At 37.0% G+C, this 12,943-nt stretch overlaps 1 protein-coding gene across 2 annotated transcripts in view; it reads right to left on the reverse strand.

The window, feature by feature from the left end:
• FAM185A (family with sequence similarity 185 member A) overlaps window positions 1-12,943 on the reverse strand; it is a 47,488-nt gene that overhangs the window by 21,129 nt on the left and 13,416 nt on the right. The window contains exons 4-5 of one of the 2 annotated variants that reach the window (XM_052788964.1): window positions 8,075-8,213; window positions 2,499-2,540 (exon numbers count right to left, since the gene is read on the reverse strand). In XM_052788964.1, coding sequence (XP_052644924.1) covers window positions 2,499-2,540; window positions 8,075-8,213 — 181 coding nt within the window. The remainder of the gene's footprint in view (window positions 1-2,498; window positions 2,541-8,074; window positions 8,214-12,943) is intronic. The other variant, XM_052788965.1, reaches the window with a different exon arrangement.

Below are 12,943 nucleotides of genomic sequence, written 5' to 3' on the forward strand. Positions count from 1 at the left end.
GCAAAGCCAGGTTCCTCAGAGCGGTGCGTGATGAGAGCACAATAGACAACAGACATCAGCCAAAACAAGAGAGTTTCAGTCTGGATAGAAGGAAAATCTTTTTCACCCTAAGGACAGTCAAGCAGTGGAACAGTTTGCCCAGAGAGGCTGTACAGCCTGCATCCTTGGAGGTTTTCAAGACCACAGGCTAAAGCCCTGAGCAACCCCACAGTTGGCATGGCTTTGAACAGGAGGTTGAAGACCAGAGACTGCTTGAGCAGGGCGGCTGGACAAGATGACCTCCAGAAGTCCCTTCCAACCTCAGCCATTCTGTGATTCTGCAACTTCCTGAGGTCCCTTCCAACCTGACTTTTCCTACAAATTTACCAAATTAAAATTTAAAAGATTAAGCTAGTTCTAAAAACAAAGTACTCCATTACTTTTTGTAAGATTATTCAGATTTCTAATGACTATTCTAAACTAGGAATAAAAATAGGTCTGGTTGTTTTTAACTTAAAACTCACGCAAAACCAATAGAACATTTGTTAGAAGTAGGAAGCTTCTAGCACAGGGTTGGAAAACAATTCGTCTGTGACTAACAAAGCTCACAGTACCGGAGAAAAAAAAAAAAGGAATAATCCCTACTTTCATATTTTAACACATCAGTGTGAAACACCGCCACATGCCAGATGCTTAAAATTGGACTGAATTTTGGATAGAGTCTTCAGAAAATAAGAATAGATTTAGACAAACAAGTAATACCAAAATAAAAAAATAAATCAAATAAAACTATTCTATAAATAATAAAAAAGGCAGAAAATTAAAGGGAGTGAGAGACAACAGCATTGGTTTCCTATTTTAATGCAGAATTATACAAGAATAAGAAACTCAATACAGTTGCTTGTTATTTCCCCCAAAATATTTTTAAAAAAAACCCAGCACTCTCAAATATGTTTTAGTTTGACTTGTAAATAAATCTCTCAAAAGCTAATGATACATCCCCAAAATCTAGAGATGAGTGCATTTTTTCAGTTAACTGATAAAATTCTGCTTCCAGTGAAATAAATAACTACATCCCTAGGTAAACCCAGCCAGGGAAGTTGGAAGATCTGAGCCGTTCTTCCTATTTCTTTCAGCAAATCCCTGTCAGGTCTCTGGCAATCCAGCAAACTATCTTGTGGTGTAAATTTCTCATACACAAAAACCTTTCACTTAAAACTTTACATTTTCTTTCTCAAGCTTTTATCGTTGAACCACTAGATCTTAAAAGTTATTTGCCTTTGGAAAAATCCATAAAAATCTAAAGGATGTTTAATACTCTTTAGGAAAAGATTAAGTCTAACTAGTGCTTTCAGAATTGAAATCTGAAAAATAAAGTTTATTCAACTGTAAGATGTGTCTTAATGTTTAAGCTGAACCTGGTTAATTAAGGAAAATAATCATCATCTGTTGATGGAAAGAGCTACCTCCTGTGTTAAGAAACCTTTATTTAAACACTTCATATTCTATGAGTTTATTTAACAGAAGGAAAAACAGACTAGCAAGCTTAATTTAATTCTGTGGTTTAATGACTAACTCAGAAGAATGTGTATTGCATTCATTTTCCAGGAATGTTAATATAGATTGCTTAGAAACAGAAGAGTTGTAATAGTACAGCTCGTCCCTGAACAATGCTTAGTGAGTGACTATGGTTACTACCATTAGGAGAAGTCTTTGAGATTTGGGCCTGTAACCAAGTTCATTTACAGAAGGGGAAATCCTTCTACATACATTCAATACATACATACATAGAGCCTTGTCTATGATTCTGTTACTTCAATTTTCTGCCATAGAAATAACCAGAATTTGAGCTTCTCACTTTTGTGTTGAGGTACTATAAAATGGTCAAAGAAGGGGCCATAATATTTTCCTAAAACAATGCAACCGATATAACGTATACCATAGTTGATAACTCCAAGTTATCCTATTGTATAAAAGCTCAAGTTCCTGAAAGAAAATTTGTGAGCTGTTTTTATTTCTGAAGGGAAAACAATGATTAGGGTAAAAGTTTAGAAACTTTGTTTAAATCATCACAAGCCTTCGCCCCACCCAATATGTAATACATCAATGATTAATGCTTTGTGATACAAAAATTAAACATAGCTAATCATTGATATCAACAAATGTAAGACAGAGAACTAGGTTAAAGACAAAAAAGACAACATTTGATGCATGCTTAGTCTTTTCTCACGTCCTTTTATCCCATCTTAATCTAAAAGACGACACAGACTCAGTCTAACTTGTGCAAAGCCCAGTGGGTATTGTGGTACCAAAAACTAGACAGTGTGCCTTGCCCAACTGCAAGAGGCTGACAGTCAAGTTTGGAAAGGATCTCCATCAGCTACACAGCTATCAGTGCTATGCCTGAAAAGAATAGAGGGCAGAAATCATCTCCTTTTTACTTTCCCTGTGAATATCTAGCTTTAGGAAAGGAGAAGGAACAGTGAGAAAAGAGGTATCAGAGAGAAGGTAGAACCTACCTACTGTGATACTCCCTGTTTTGGTCTGAAGGCTGGTATTACCTATTAGGAAAAGAAAAGGGGGAAAAAAAATGTTAAAAGTGTATTATTTAACTGCTTTCTGAAATTGTAACAAAGGCTAAAGTAATGTGATCCTATAGAAGGGTATTATAGTTGTAGTAGTATATCTGATTTGCATATAAAAGCAAAATAGCATAAACCAGTAATATTGCTTGAATATTTTTACTTTACAAACAAAAATGTCAACACATGTGGGTAACAATGAAGTGATTCCAGACAAGAAAAACACTCTGAGTAAAGCTTAAAGACACAGACTGGATGTGAGAGAAAAGCAGAGAGGCATTGTGAGGCTAAAGCACAGTATCTTCCTATTTTATTCTGGGCCGTGGTGTTTTGTTTTGTTTTAATTGCCCTGATGCCTGCAACAGCACTATGGATGATGTAAGTAGTTTAATAGAATGACTAACATAAACAGTTTCTGTTTTCCTTTTATATACATACATACATGCCCCCTCCCTGGGGATTTTTTGCTTTATCCTCAAAGGCTACTTCCTGGACTCACTGAACATTACCTACTCCCTCCAAATTTATTCTTATGTGCATGATGGTCCCTTGTCAATGCTTTTCATTGACTTCAGTGAGATCTGAGTGTGCTGGACAAACTGGAGAACTTCAAACAAAAGAGTGTAAGGCATAAAACATAGAATAGTCTCCTACTGAACTTGCATTACTTTGAACAGGCACTGGTGTTTTAGCCTTAAAAATCTCAAGATACATACTCTTCCCCTTTACCTATGGCATCAAGAGAATCTGGAAGGAAAACAGATGTACCTCATAACAGAAAAGTCATCTGTACTACTAACAGTTGAACAAAGTTTGTAGAAACTTCCATAGTTCCAAGTATGTTACACATATATCATTGCCTCACAAAAAATGCTTTATATTAAAAAAACTAAACCACAACATGTCATTCCTGCTACACTCTCATCCTCCCAGGAGGAAGACAGATTGACAAATAAGGTTCATCACAGTAACTGAGTCCAATTTAGTAATACACAGTATTCACAACAATTTTCAGATCTTTCAGAAGAGGCCTTTAAAAATTCCAAATGGATCAAGCTCTGCTCCTATCATTCTGTAATTACACAGTAGTAAACAACCACTAGGGTAGAATGCATTCCACTGTATATGACCTGTAGCGTTTGTCTTAGTGGTATGTGAGCTGAAAGCTAGAAAAGCAGCCTATCATCAATAGCCTTAAATTAATCATTTCAAGCACATACTGTACAAAATACTTAGGGGTTCTGAAAATCAGAGTTGAAACAAAACCATATTTCAATGAACTCAGACATTTGGCTTTACTGTTTGCTGTTTTTAAAAGGCACACTATAACTATCCCACCCTTTTCCCCCTTTTATCATGAGTAGCACTTATTTTTGTACAACCTACAAAACGCTTAGGGTTTTGTCAGCTAGCAACTCCCATGGAGCTGAAGCTAGATTATACTCTGTCTGAATATAGCCCCTGGGACTTGCAGATTTGCTGGTCTGCTCTGTTTTCCTGGGTTACTTGTTTTCTGTTTTGATAAGAAGGTCCTTGAAAAATATTAAACATGTAGAAATCAAACTCCTATTAACCACAGACTTATATGACAGATATGACTAATATTGCGTAATGTAAACATATTAGTGTGATAGGCTCACTTCAAACATTTAGCTAGAACAAAAGTTGCTTTTAAAGCAGATAGGAACGTCCTGCTGTGTTGTGACCTGCACTGTCTACAGACAGTGCACAGAAATGCACTTTTGGTTGTGTAATTGTTCCATGAAGGCCAACACTTAACTTAAAATTTTTAAGCTAGCCAAGTATTTTTTGGACACATCAAGGGCAAAGAGAGAAACACCTGACTAGAGGTAATTACTAGTTTGATTACTACATCCAACTGACCTCAGCATTGTAGTGCAATACTATAAAGTCCAAAATATAATATTTTTAACAGAATATTGATGACAGTGGCTTCGTGTTTCTTTTTTTTGTTGCTTCTGAAGAAATAGTTATCTTTTCTATCATGTACAAGCTTTGCTTCTCCATAAACACTATAAATCTTCAAACTACAGTATTGCAAGTCAGGATCAGTATAGGACCAGAGGCAAAAGATAGCTTTTGGGGTATAAATAAAGGCATCACTTCACATTTTATTATTTCCATCCCTTCAATTTGTTTTGAAGACTCTCATGGTGGCAGGGTTATTCTGATGCACAGAAAAAGCAAACAAACCACCATGCAGCTTTTTACCAATTTGACTTTGCATGCCTAAAAAGGAATGAAGATAAAATTAATTTCTACAATCCCACTTTATATACAGTGAAATCCAGAAACATAGCTGAAATTTATGGAACATACTTTGGTGTATCAGATTCTTTTCAGAATGGACTATAGAACGCCAAGCTCAAGCATTATACCATACTAACTTCAAAACACCGCAGATTTTCTACTTTGTCTTATTCAGGTCACTGACAGGATAAGGCACCTACATGTTCACCTTTTCCTATATATTAATTAGTGTGTAAATGTATAAAGTAACTTCAATTACCATGTTTTCCAGCATGATTCCCTCACATAATGAAATAGTTACTAGACTATGACAGAAGGTCAAAAGCAAATTTAAAGTCCTGCACATGAGGCAATCAACCCTGTAAAGCAGTAAAAGTTGAGTGCTGACTGTTTGCAAAGAAGCTTTGCGGGTAGGGACCTGGGCATCTTGATGGACACCAACTTCAGTATGAGTCAGTAAAGAAGGTCAACTGCATACTGAGCTGTATGATTAAGAGTATAGCCAGCAAGTAAAGCCCTCTTGTGAGACTGCATTTGGAATATTGCGTCCAATTTCAGGCTTCCCAGTCAAGAAAGACAGTGATGTACTGAAGTGAGGCCAGAGAAGGGTATTGAGAAGATTAGGGGCCCAGAGCACCCTACAGATGCTCAGAGAGCTGGGTTTGTTTTGCTTTAAAAGGAAAAGGCTGAGGAGGAATCTTGTTGTGGTCTTCAACCACCTAAGGGGAAGATATAGAGAAAAGAGACAGACTCTTCTCATGGTGAGGCAGCAAGAAGAAGGGATTATGTTTAGAAGTTGCCATAATGGAAATTATGATTAAAAAAAAAAGGGGGGGGGGGGACAGGGATGGGGACAGAGGGGGGGGCAGGACAAGGTTTTCTTCACACCAGAAGGATAATTCAGGACTGGAACAAGTCTCCCAGAAAGGTCATGCAATCTTTGTCCTTGAGAATATTCAAAGCTCAACCAGACAAGGCCATGAGCAAGTTTGCTCTGATTGAGCCCACTTTAAGCATTAGTTTGGACTAGATGTCAAATTCTTTTCCAACTTAAACTATTTTGTGGATAAAATAAATTAATAATCAATGCAACTCAACCCAAGACTTTGGCACAGTTGCAAAGAGAGGTTTCCGTTTTCTCCTATGTGCCCCTCTGTGGAGAAGTTTCACTATAATGTTACTGCCCCTTGGATAAAGTAGCACATTTCTCAGTCTCAGAGCTGTTGCCCTTTTGTTTTTCAAGTGTCAACTCAAAAGCTCAGTGGCACCGGACATCTCTAATGCCTGTTATAGAAGCTGATGAAAATGACTCAAAACCAATTTCTACAAAATAATGCATTATTCACTAAATGCATAAAATTCATTCAGTAAAAGTACAAAGCATGCAAAACAGCAATTAAGCAAGCCTAGGCACTGACCGTGTTGGAATTGTAAAGCCCAAGATTCAACTACAAAATGGGTCTCCAACAGGTTTGTAAAGTTTGTGTTGCCCTGACTTCAAAATTCTCAGTGCAAAAGCAATGAAGTCTAACTTAGTTTTGTGCACAGATGTACTGATTTTATGCCAACTATAATATCAGCATACTGTCAGCTATAGGGAAATAGCAGGCTTAATTGCCTAAGAAACAATCTGCCCAAGTGTTTACAAACAATACTACTAAAATTGAGCTACCTCATGAACAAAGATTAAAGTGAAAGTGACCATTTTTTTTCTAACATATAATAGGAGTTTATCTTTTCCACTAATATATATGTGTTTGTGTGTGTATATATATATGCAATGTAATGATTTAAAAGACTTTAAAAGTATTTGCTTTTACTATTAAAACATGAGGAGCATGATGTTTTGCAGAAAATATTTTTCTGAAAAAACAGACTAGAAGTACCAAGCAAATGTGCAATTGTTTGTAAAAGAAACAGCTAAAATAACATTAGGTGTTCCAGACCCATTTAGTAGAGAGCTCATGAAAATAATCCTGAAGTAACATAAGAAATGTCTGTATAATTTGGATACAATTCTATTTGTTTTCACATTGTTCTTCAGCTAAATGACAATGAGGCATTACTAAGGAAGTCACTAACTACAGCAGTTATGATTTCATTTTTGTACCATGAAAACAAAAAATGAACTTTTGGATGTGCACAGAGGCATGAACATGCTCATAAAGTGATCATTCCACAGTATTGTATCAGTTTGAAATTAGAAAAACAAAACAGCTTATCAGACAGAAGTACCAGTAACAATACAGTCTACATTTTAGGAAAAATACAAGAAGAAGAAGAAGAAGAAGAAGAAGAAGAAGAAGAAAATCTTATTTCTGCCTATGCATGCTGAAGTGAACTTTACCTAACAGGTTTAGAAACCATTCTTAAATTTACTGTAAATGGACAAAGGAGTTGCTCCTTTAAGGAAGAAACGAGTCATTTCTCAAGCAAGATGACAACACAAAATTGCTAAGAAATTGCAGCAAATTGTTTATAAGGCATATGGCTGGAAATCTGGAACTCTGACTGACCTGAGTAATTTTCAGGTTTTGTACATCCTTCAGTTTGTTTTACTTAATGTTAAATCACCACAAATTCATTACAGCACAGTCAGAATTCAGTGGGAATATTGTTAAATTAGAAAACCACACCAGATTCCAACCTTGACTGCTGTTTCTATAAAAGACTCTCAAGTTAATTAGTTTTAGTTCTAGGTGAAATACATTAAAGGGTGGATGGATAAGAGACTTTTTTTCCCCCAATCAAAGAACAGAAATTTTCACCACTTTATTAGTACAGGGCACCAGCACACACACAGACTATTTCTGCTAAAATCTTCTAAATACGACTGAGTTCTACCATAGTTCTTAGTAGATGCTATAAGAGTTACTTCTCCCACAAAGAAAATAAAGGATGGAGAGAGGGAAAGAGTAGCCTCTTTACTACTTTGTGTAATTTCATTGCTGAATTTTAAAATATTTTGACATCCTTAGTATGTGTAATGTTTCTTTCCTGTAATATACACTTTTTGCTATTTCACAAGTGTGCTCATAAAATTGTTTTTTTTTTAATAAATACAGTATGCTATATGGTAAGTTAATTCTCATCAATTCAGTCTTTAACAAAGACAGAACTGTTTTGTTCATATACCGTGCACAGCTGATTTAGTGATAGTCTATAGCATTAGTCCATTTGTTACTGTGAACATTATGAATACCTTCAAAGCAGCCAAATTTGTGGCAGTATTTCCTTCTTACCGTGAATACTTCCCAGCAGAATATCACCAGCTACTGAAGACAGAGATGATGTTTCTGCATAGAGATACTTAGTTTTCAGCAGCCCATCTTCAGTAGATATGTTGATGGATGTCCCCTGCAGCTTCTCTATATTCACACTCTAAGAGAAATAAACTTAAATAAGTGTAATGGAAAACTTGTCATCACAGTTTGAAAAGGCAGAGGGAAGTAACACTATTAAGAGGCAAAACAAATGGAAAGCAGTTGTTGGTACAGAAAAAAAGGAATCAAGTTCTTAGTTAAAAGCTACACAAGACAAAAATACCCAAACTTTTTCATCCAAGAGCTCTGACCAATAAGTTAATGATTCTTTATGACATTCCTATGAATTATTGCATCCATCGTACAGGTAAAGAACCCAAATAGTCACAAATGGATGACAGAAAAACTTGATTTATTTTTAAAAACTAAACCACTTAATTTTGAAAAGAAAAAAAAGGATTAGCTTTAATAATGAAGACTTAATGTTCATACAGCATTATGACACTTAAAGCATTGGTAATCAGTTTTCTGCCACCACATACTGAAACATCCACTCTCTGTTACATACAGCTATTTATGCAGATTTTTAACCGGCTCACTTTGTAGACATAGCTTTCGTGAAAGTTTGCAAAAAAGCCAGAGCTGCTCTTTTTCTCAGCATAATTGTTCATATTACCTCAGTTACTCAGGCCTCTATTCTTGGACTTAAGCCTCAAGCTATACAAAGCCTTGAAAAATGAGGGATAAGATCTCAATTTCTACTTCTTCTCAACAGAAATTTAGAGAAAGGATAAGAATTGAAAAGTTGCACTATGGATAGATTTGGGGAATAAAAGGTGATAGATGAGGTTATCTATGTACAAGTGACCAGTCGTGTGACATAACCTACACCTATATGAACAAACCAGAACAAATCACATGCTTGTGCAACTACCATATGAATTTAATTCTATTCTTCCTCTGTTAAACTTGATTTATGATGGAATCATGCAATAGTTCATACTTAACCCCCACTCAATTTGTTTTTATTTTGCTTACGCAGACTTCAAGTGAACTGCACAAAATCCTTATTCATTTAATGAAATTACATATGGCCTTCTAGATCAAACTGTGCCTTACGTCAAATTATCTTTAAATCCACTTTGTCATTTTAGCATTGTCATCTTGTGGAAAAAAGTTAATATGAAAAAATAAGTCTGCTGACCCTTCCAGTGTTATGTTACATAAAGAATAAACTATGGATGAAGTAAGAGGTATTCTGACAAACAGCAACTAGTCTTGCACAAACTCCATCCTGCATTGTGTCCCAAGCAGCTGGTTTAATATGGACTATAGGACAGCCAAATTATACTGTGACCTCTCCAATCCATACATACCGAGCTTTACACCATCTTTACACCTTAAGTCATAAGATTACAGAATGGACTACTGTCTTAAGACTTTTGACATGATGCTACAATACAAAGCAGGTCTCCAAGAATGTAACAAAATACATTAACCTTTAAGAAAATCTGGTCATCAAAGTGCTGTGCTAGGATTAGAGATATGTGACAGTCAATATCTACAATCTCTGCAGGTGATGCTGCTTAAAGCTATGCTACAGAATCTAAGCATCAACAGTAAATAAAACCAATGATACTAAGGCATAATTTGTCACTACTGAAAGTGACAGCAGTTCAGCTTTTCAATCTTCCAATGCTTCTAACAAAACTCTAACAAGCAGACACCTTAACAAACATAAGTTTACACTGCAACTGTCCTAGGAATGTTTCCCACAGAGTACTCCACTACTTCCTCGCCCAGGACAGCAAAGTGTAAACATGCTGTGGCACATGGCCAAAGCAACAAGTAAAAGAAAAGCCACTGTAATTTTAGGCTCTACAATCCAAACCTGTTCTGAAGAGTTAAATGACTTGCAAAAAACCTTTCCAATTTTAGCAGGGCCATCACTGCTATCAGCACAATGAAAATAGAGTGAGGCACACTTTCGGGGGGTGGGGGGGTGGGTGGAGAGTAGATAAAATGAAGATATCAGCATAGTTTGAGTGCAAACTGGCTGCCTTGTGGCATTCCTGAACTGGAAGAGGAAAGCCCCAAAAGCTACATCTGTTACTATGGTATGCAAGTCTTAACCCTATTTAGACATTTATCTTATTTAAATATTATGAAGTGCTTTATTATAAACAAGCTCGCATACCAACTCATCTTATTTAGCCCCAACTACCTTTCTTAAAAATGCACAGCAATAAAGAGTTGTCTCAGCACAAGATAAAAAGAAGTAGAGTCAGCTAGTTACTATAAAAAAAAAAACAAAACAACCCCCCCCCCAACAAACACCCTACCAATACAATGAACATTTGCTTCAGAATAACCCAAATCGGGGAGGGGGGAGGGCAGGGAAATCAGTCAGACTGCTCAAGACTAAAAAGTATTCTAGATAGTGAAAGCACGAAGAAAAGATAGGATTACTTTTTACTGAGACTAAATATGTTTCAGTCCCAAATTCTTTAACTTTTATGAATTTTTGGCAGAACGTAGATGTTTGGCTCTGCTAAGTAAGTGTATAGAAAAGTCCCCGTGGTAGAGATTAGCTAATGACTCCCCAGTCAAAAAAATTTGATTATTGTTGTCCACTGAACCACCAGGTTTTCCAGAAAAATTCCTTCCCTTGAGAGTAGAGCCTTGGGAGTTGCAGTTACTGAGACTGACCACATGCTCAAGTTCCATCAGTTTCTTACCCTTTTAAGAAAAAAGGTCAGTCTACCTTCATAAATCAGACTGAGAATGTTTTTGCACCTGAACAGATTTCAAGATGAAAACTATCATCTTCCTATGTTTAAATACAACATAAACAACTCCTTCCCAACATATTCTTCTTCCTGGCCTTCCTTTCTGTGCTACCCTTGCTCAGATACTTTACTAGTGTCTTCTCCATTTTCGCCCCTTAAAAATATTCTCTATTTCTCAAGTGCTTAGTGTCTTTTACCACATCTTTTCCCTCCCCACCTCCAGGAGGGGGCTGGAAATGCTGACATAGCCGTAATTACATAATGATGACTACAACTGATGGAAGAAACATCTCATACAAACATACACAGGAGACATAAGGCTGACAGATTATTAACAGAAGGGGCCAACCAAGAAAAGAAATCTCACACTGTCCTTCCTAACTACACAAACTTTGTTGATGAGAAGTCCAATAACATAAGCCAAAATATTGTTCCATAGCTGTAAATTCCAGTCAAAAATTACTCACTTCACTCAAGTCACTACAGCTTTAGAACTGTAAGAGTGACTTCTAATGATATTACAGACTATATAAATATTTATGATCACAAAGAAGCACTTCAACTTAATATGCATTAAGTTTGTTTTATTGTTTCAGAAGGACAGTGTGTCTGAAAAAAGTTTTCAAACAGCATTTAAAGACTCAAAGCAAAACAATTATATTTCTCATTTTCATGAACTATATTTTCACGTAGATATAGATCTAATAATTTTTCTACCATCCACTTGTTTTTATCAACTCCAGCAAGATGCTATTTGAAATGAACTCCATGGACTGCATTGGTGTAACAAACTAGTTTGGGACAAATGACTAAGCAGCACAACTCTAAAGACCACCACCATGCTATTACGTTGTGAACAGCATGAATCCACAGCAGTCAAAGCACTTCCTAGATTGCACCCAATCTTATTCACTGGTAGAATGCAAGGATTCCAGTTTTCAGATCCCTCCAACAGAAGCCCTCTGCAGGAAGATGGATGACACATCAAGAAAGCTGTAAGCTACCTCTGCCCTATTCCACTCCCTGTGGCTACTAGTGGCTTAGGAAGAATCCTAACTCCACTAACTAGTAATAGACCCAAGGGAACTGCCAATCAATTAGCACTGATCAGTCCAACTGTGGCATCAAGAGAGCATGTCACAGTCAGACCTTACCCACTCTGCTTTACGCTGGGAGGTCTTGCTGGGATGAAGTAATGTTCATGCAGAAATACCAATCATAGAATCATTTACGTTGGAAAAGGCCCTTAAGATCATTGAGTCCAACTGTAAACCTAACACTACCAGGTCCACCACTAAACCATGTCCCTAAGTGCCACATCTACACACCTTTTAAGTACCTGCAGGGATGAATCAATCAACCACTTCCCTGGGCAGCCTGTTCAAATGCTTGACAACTCTTTTGGTGAAGAAATTTTTCCTAATATCCAATCTAAACCTCCCCTGGCACAACTTGAGGCCGCTTCCTCTCATCCTGTCACTTGTTACTTGGGAAAAGAGACCAATACCCACCTCACTACAGCCTCCTTTCAGTAGCTGTAGAGAGCAATAAGGTCTCCCCTCAGCTTCCTTTTCTCCGGACTAAACAATCCCCAACAACAGTACAGCTATAGCAGCCTCTGGGCTCTTCTGTACGTAAAAGGCAGGCTAGCATCCACTGCAAAGAAATGCAGGTAATTTAATGTTGGCAGTTTTTGGAAAATCCAATGGCAAGTTTCTTAGTTTACAGAGAGACGTTAAGAACAGCTCACAGCTGGCTCAGTGTAAGTGAACATATTATCTCAGAACCCAGTCTATAAGGTGTAGAACAGTGCCAAATGGCACTTCACAGAGGTGATTTTGGACTCCTAGAACTTAATAGCTTGACCTCAGTTCTACCCTTGGCTAGGAAGAGCTACCTGCACTCTTTCTGATTCTTTCCAGTGCTGCTGGTTTTAAGGGTACCTATTGATCCTGACAGAGTACTGCAGGCATCCAAGCTACTTCCAGACTTGGCTTGGCTCCACATGTTCATATAGCAATGCTTCAGATTTAATGAGTCCTAAGGCAACCAGTGGCAT

This window comes from Harpia harpyja, chromosome 6, assembly GCF_026419915.1.
Source record: "Harpia harpyja isolate bHarHar1 chromosome 6, bHarHar1 primary haplotype, whole genome shotgun sequence".
Classification (NCBI taxonomy): domain Eukaryota; kingdom Metazoa; phylum Chordata; class Aves; order Accipitriformes; family Accipitridae; genus Harpia; species Harpia harpyja.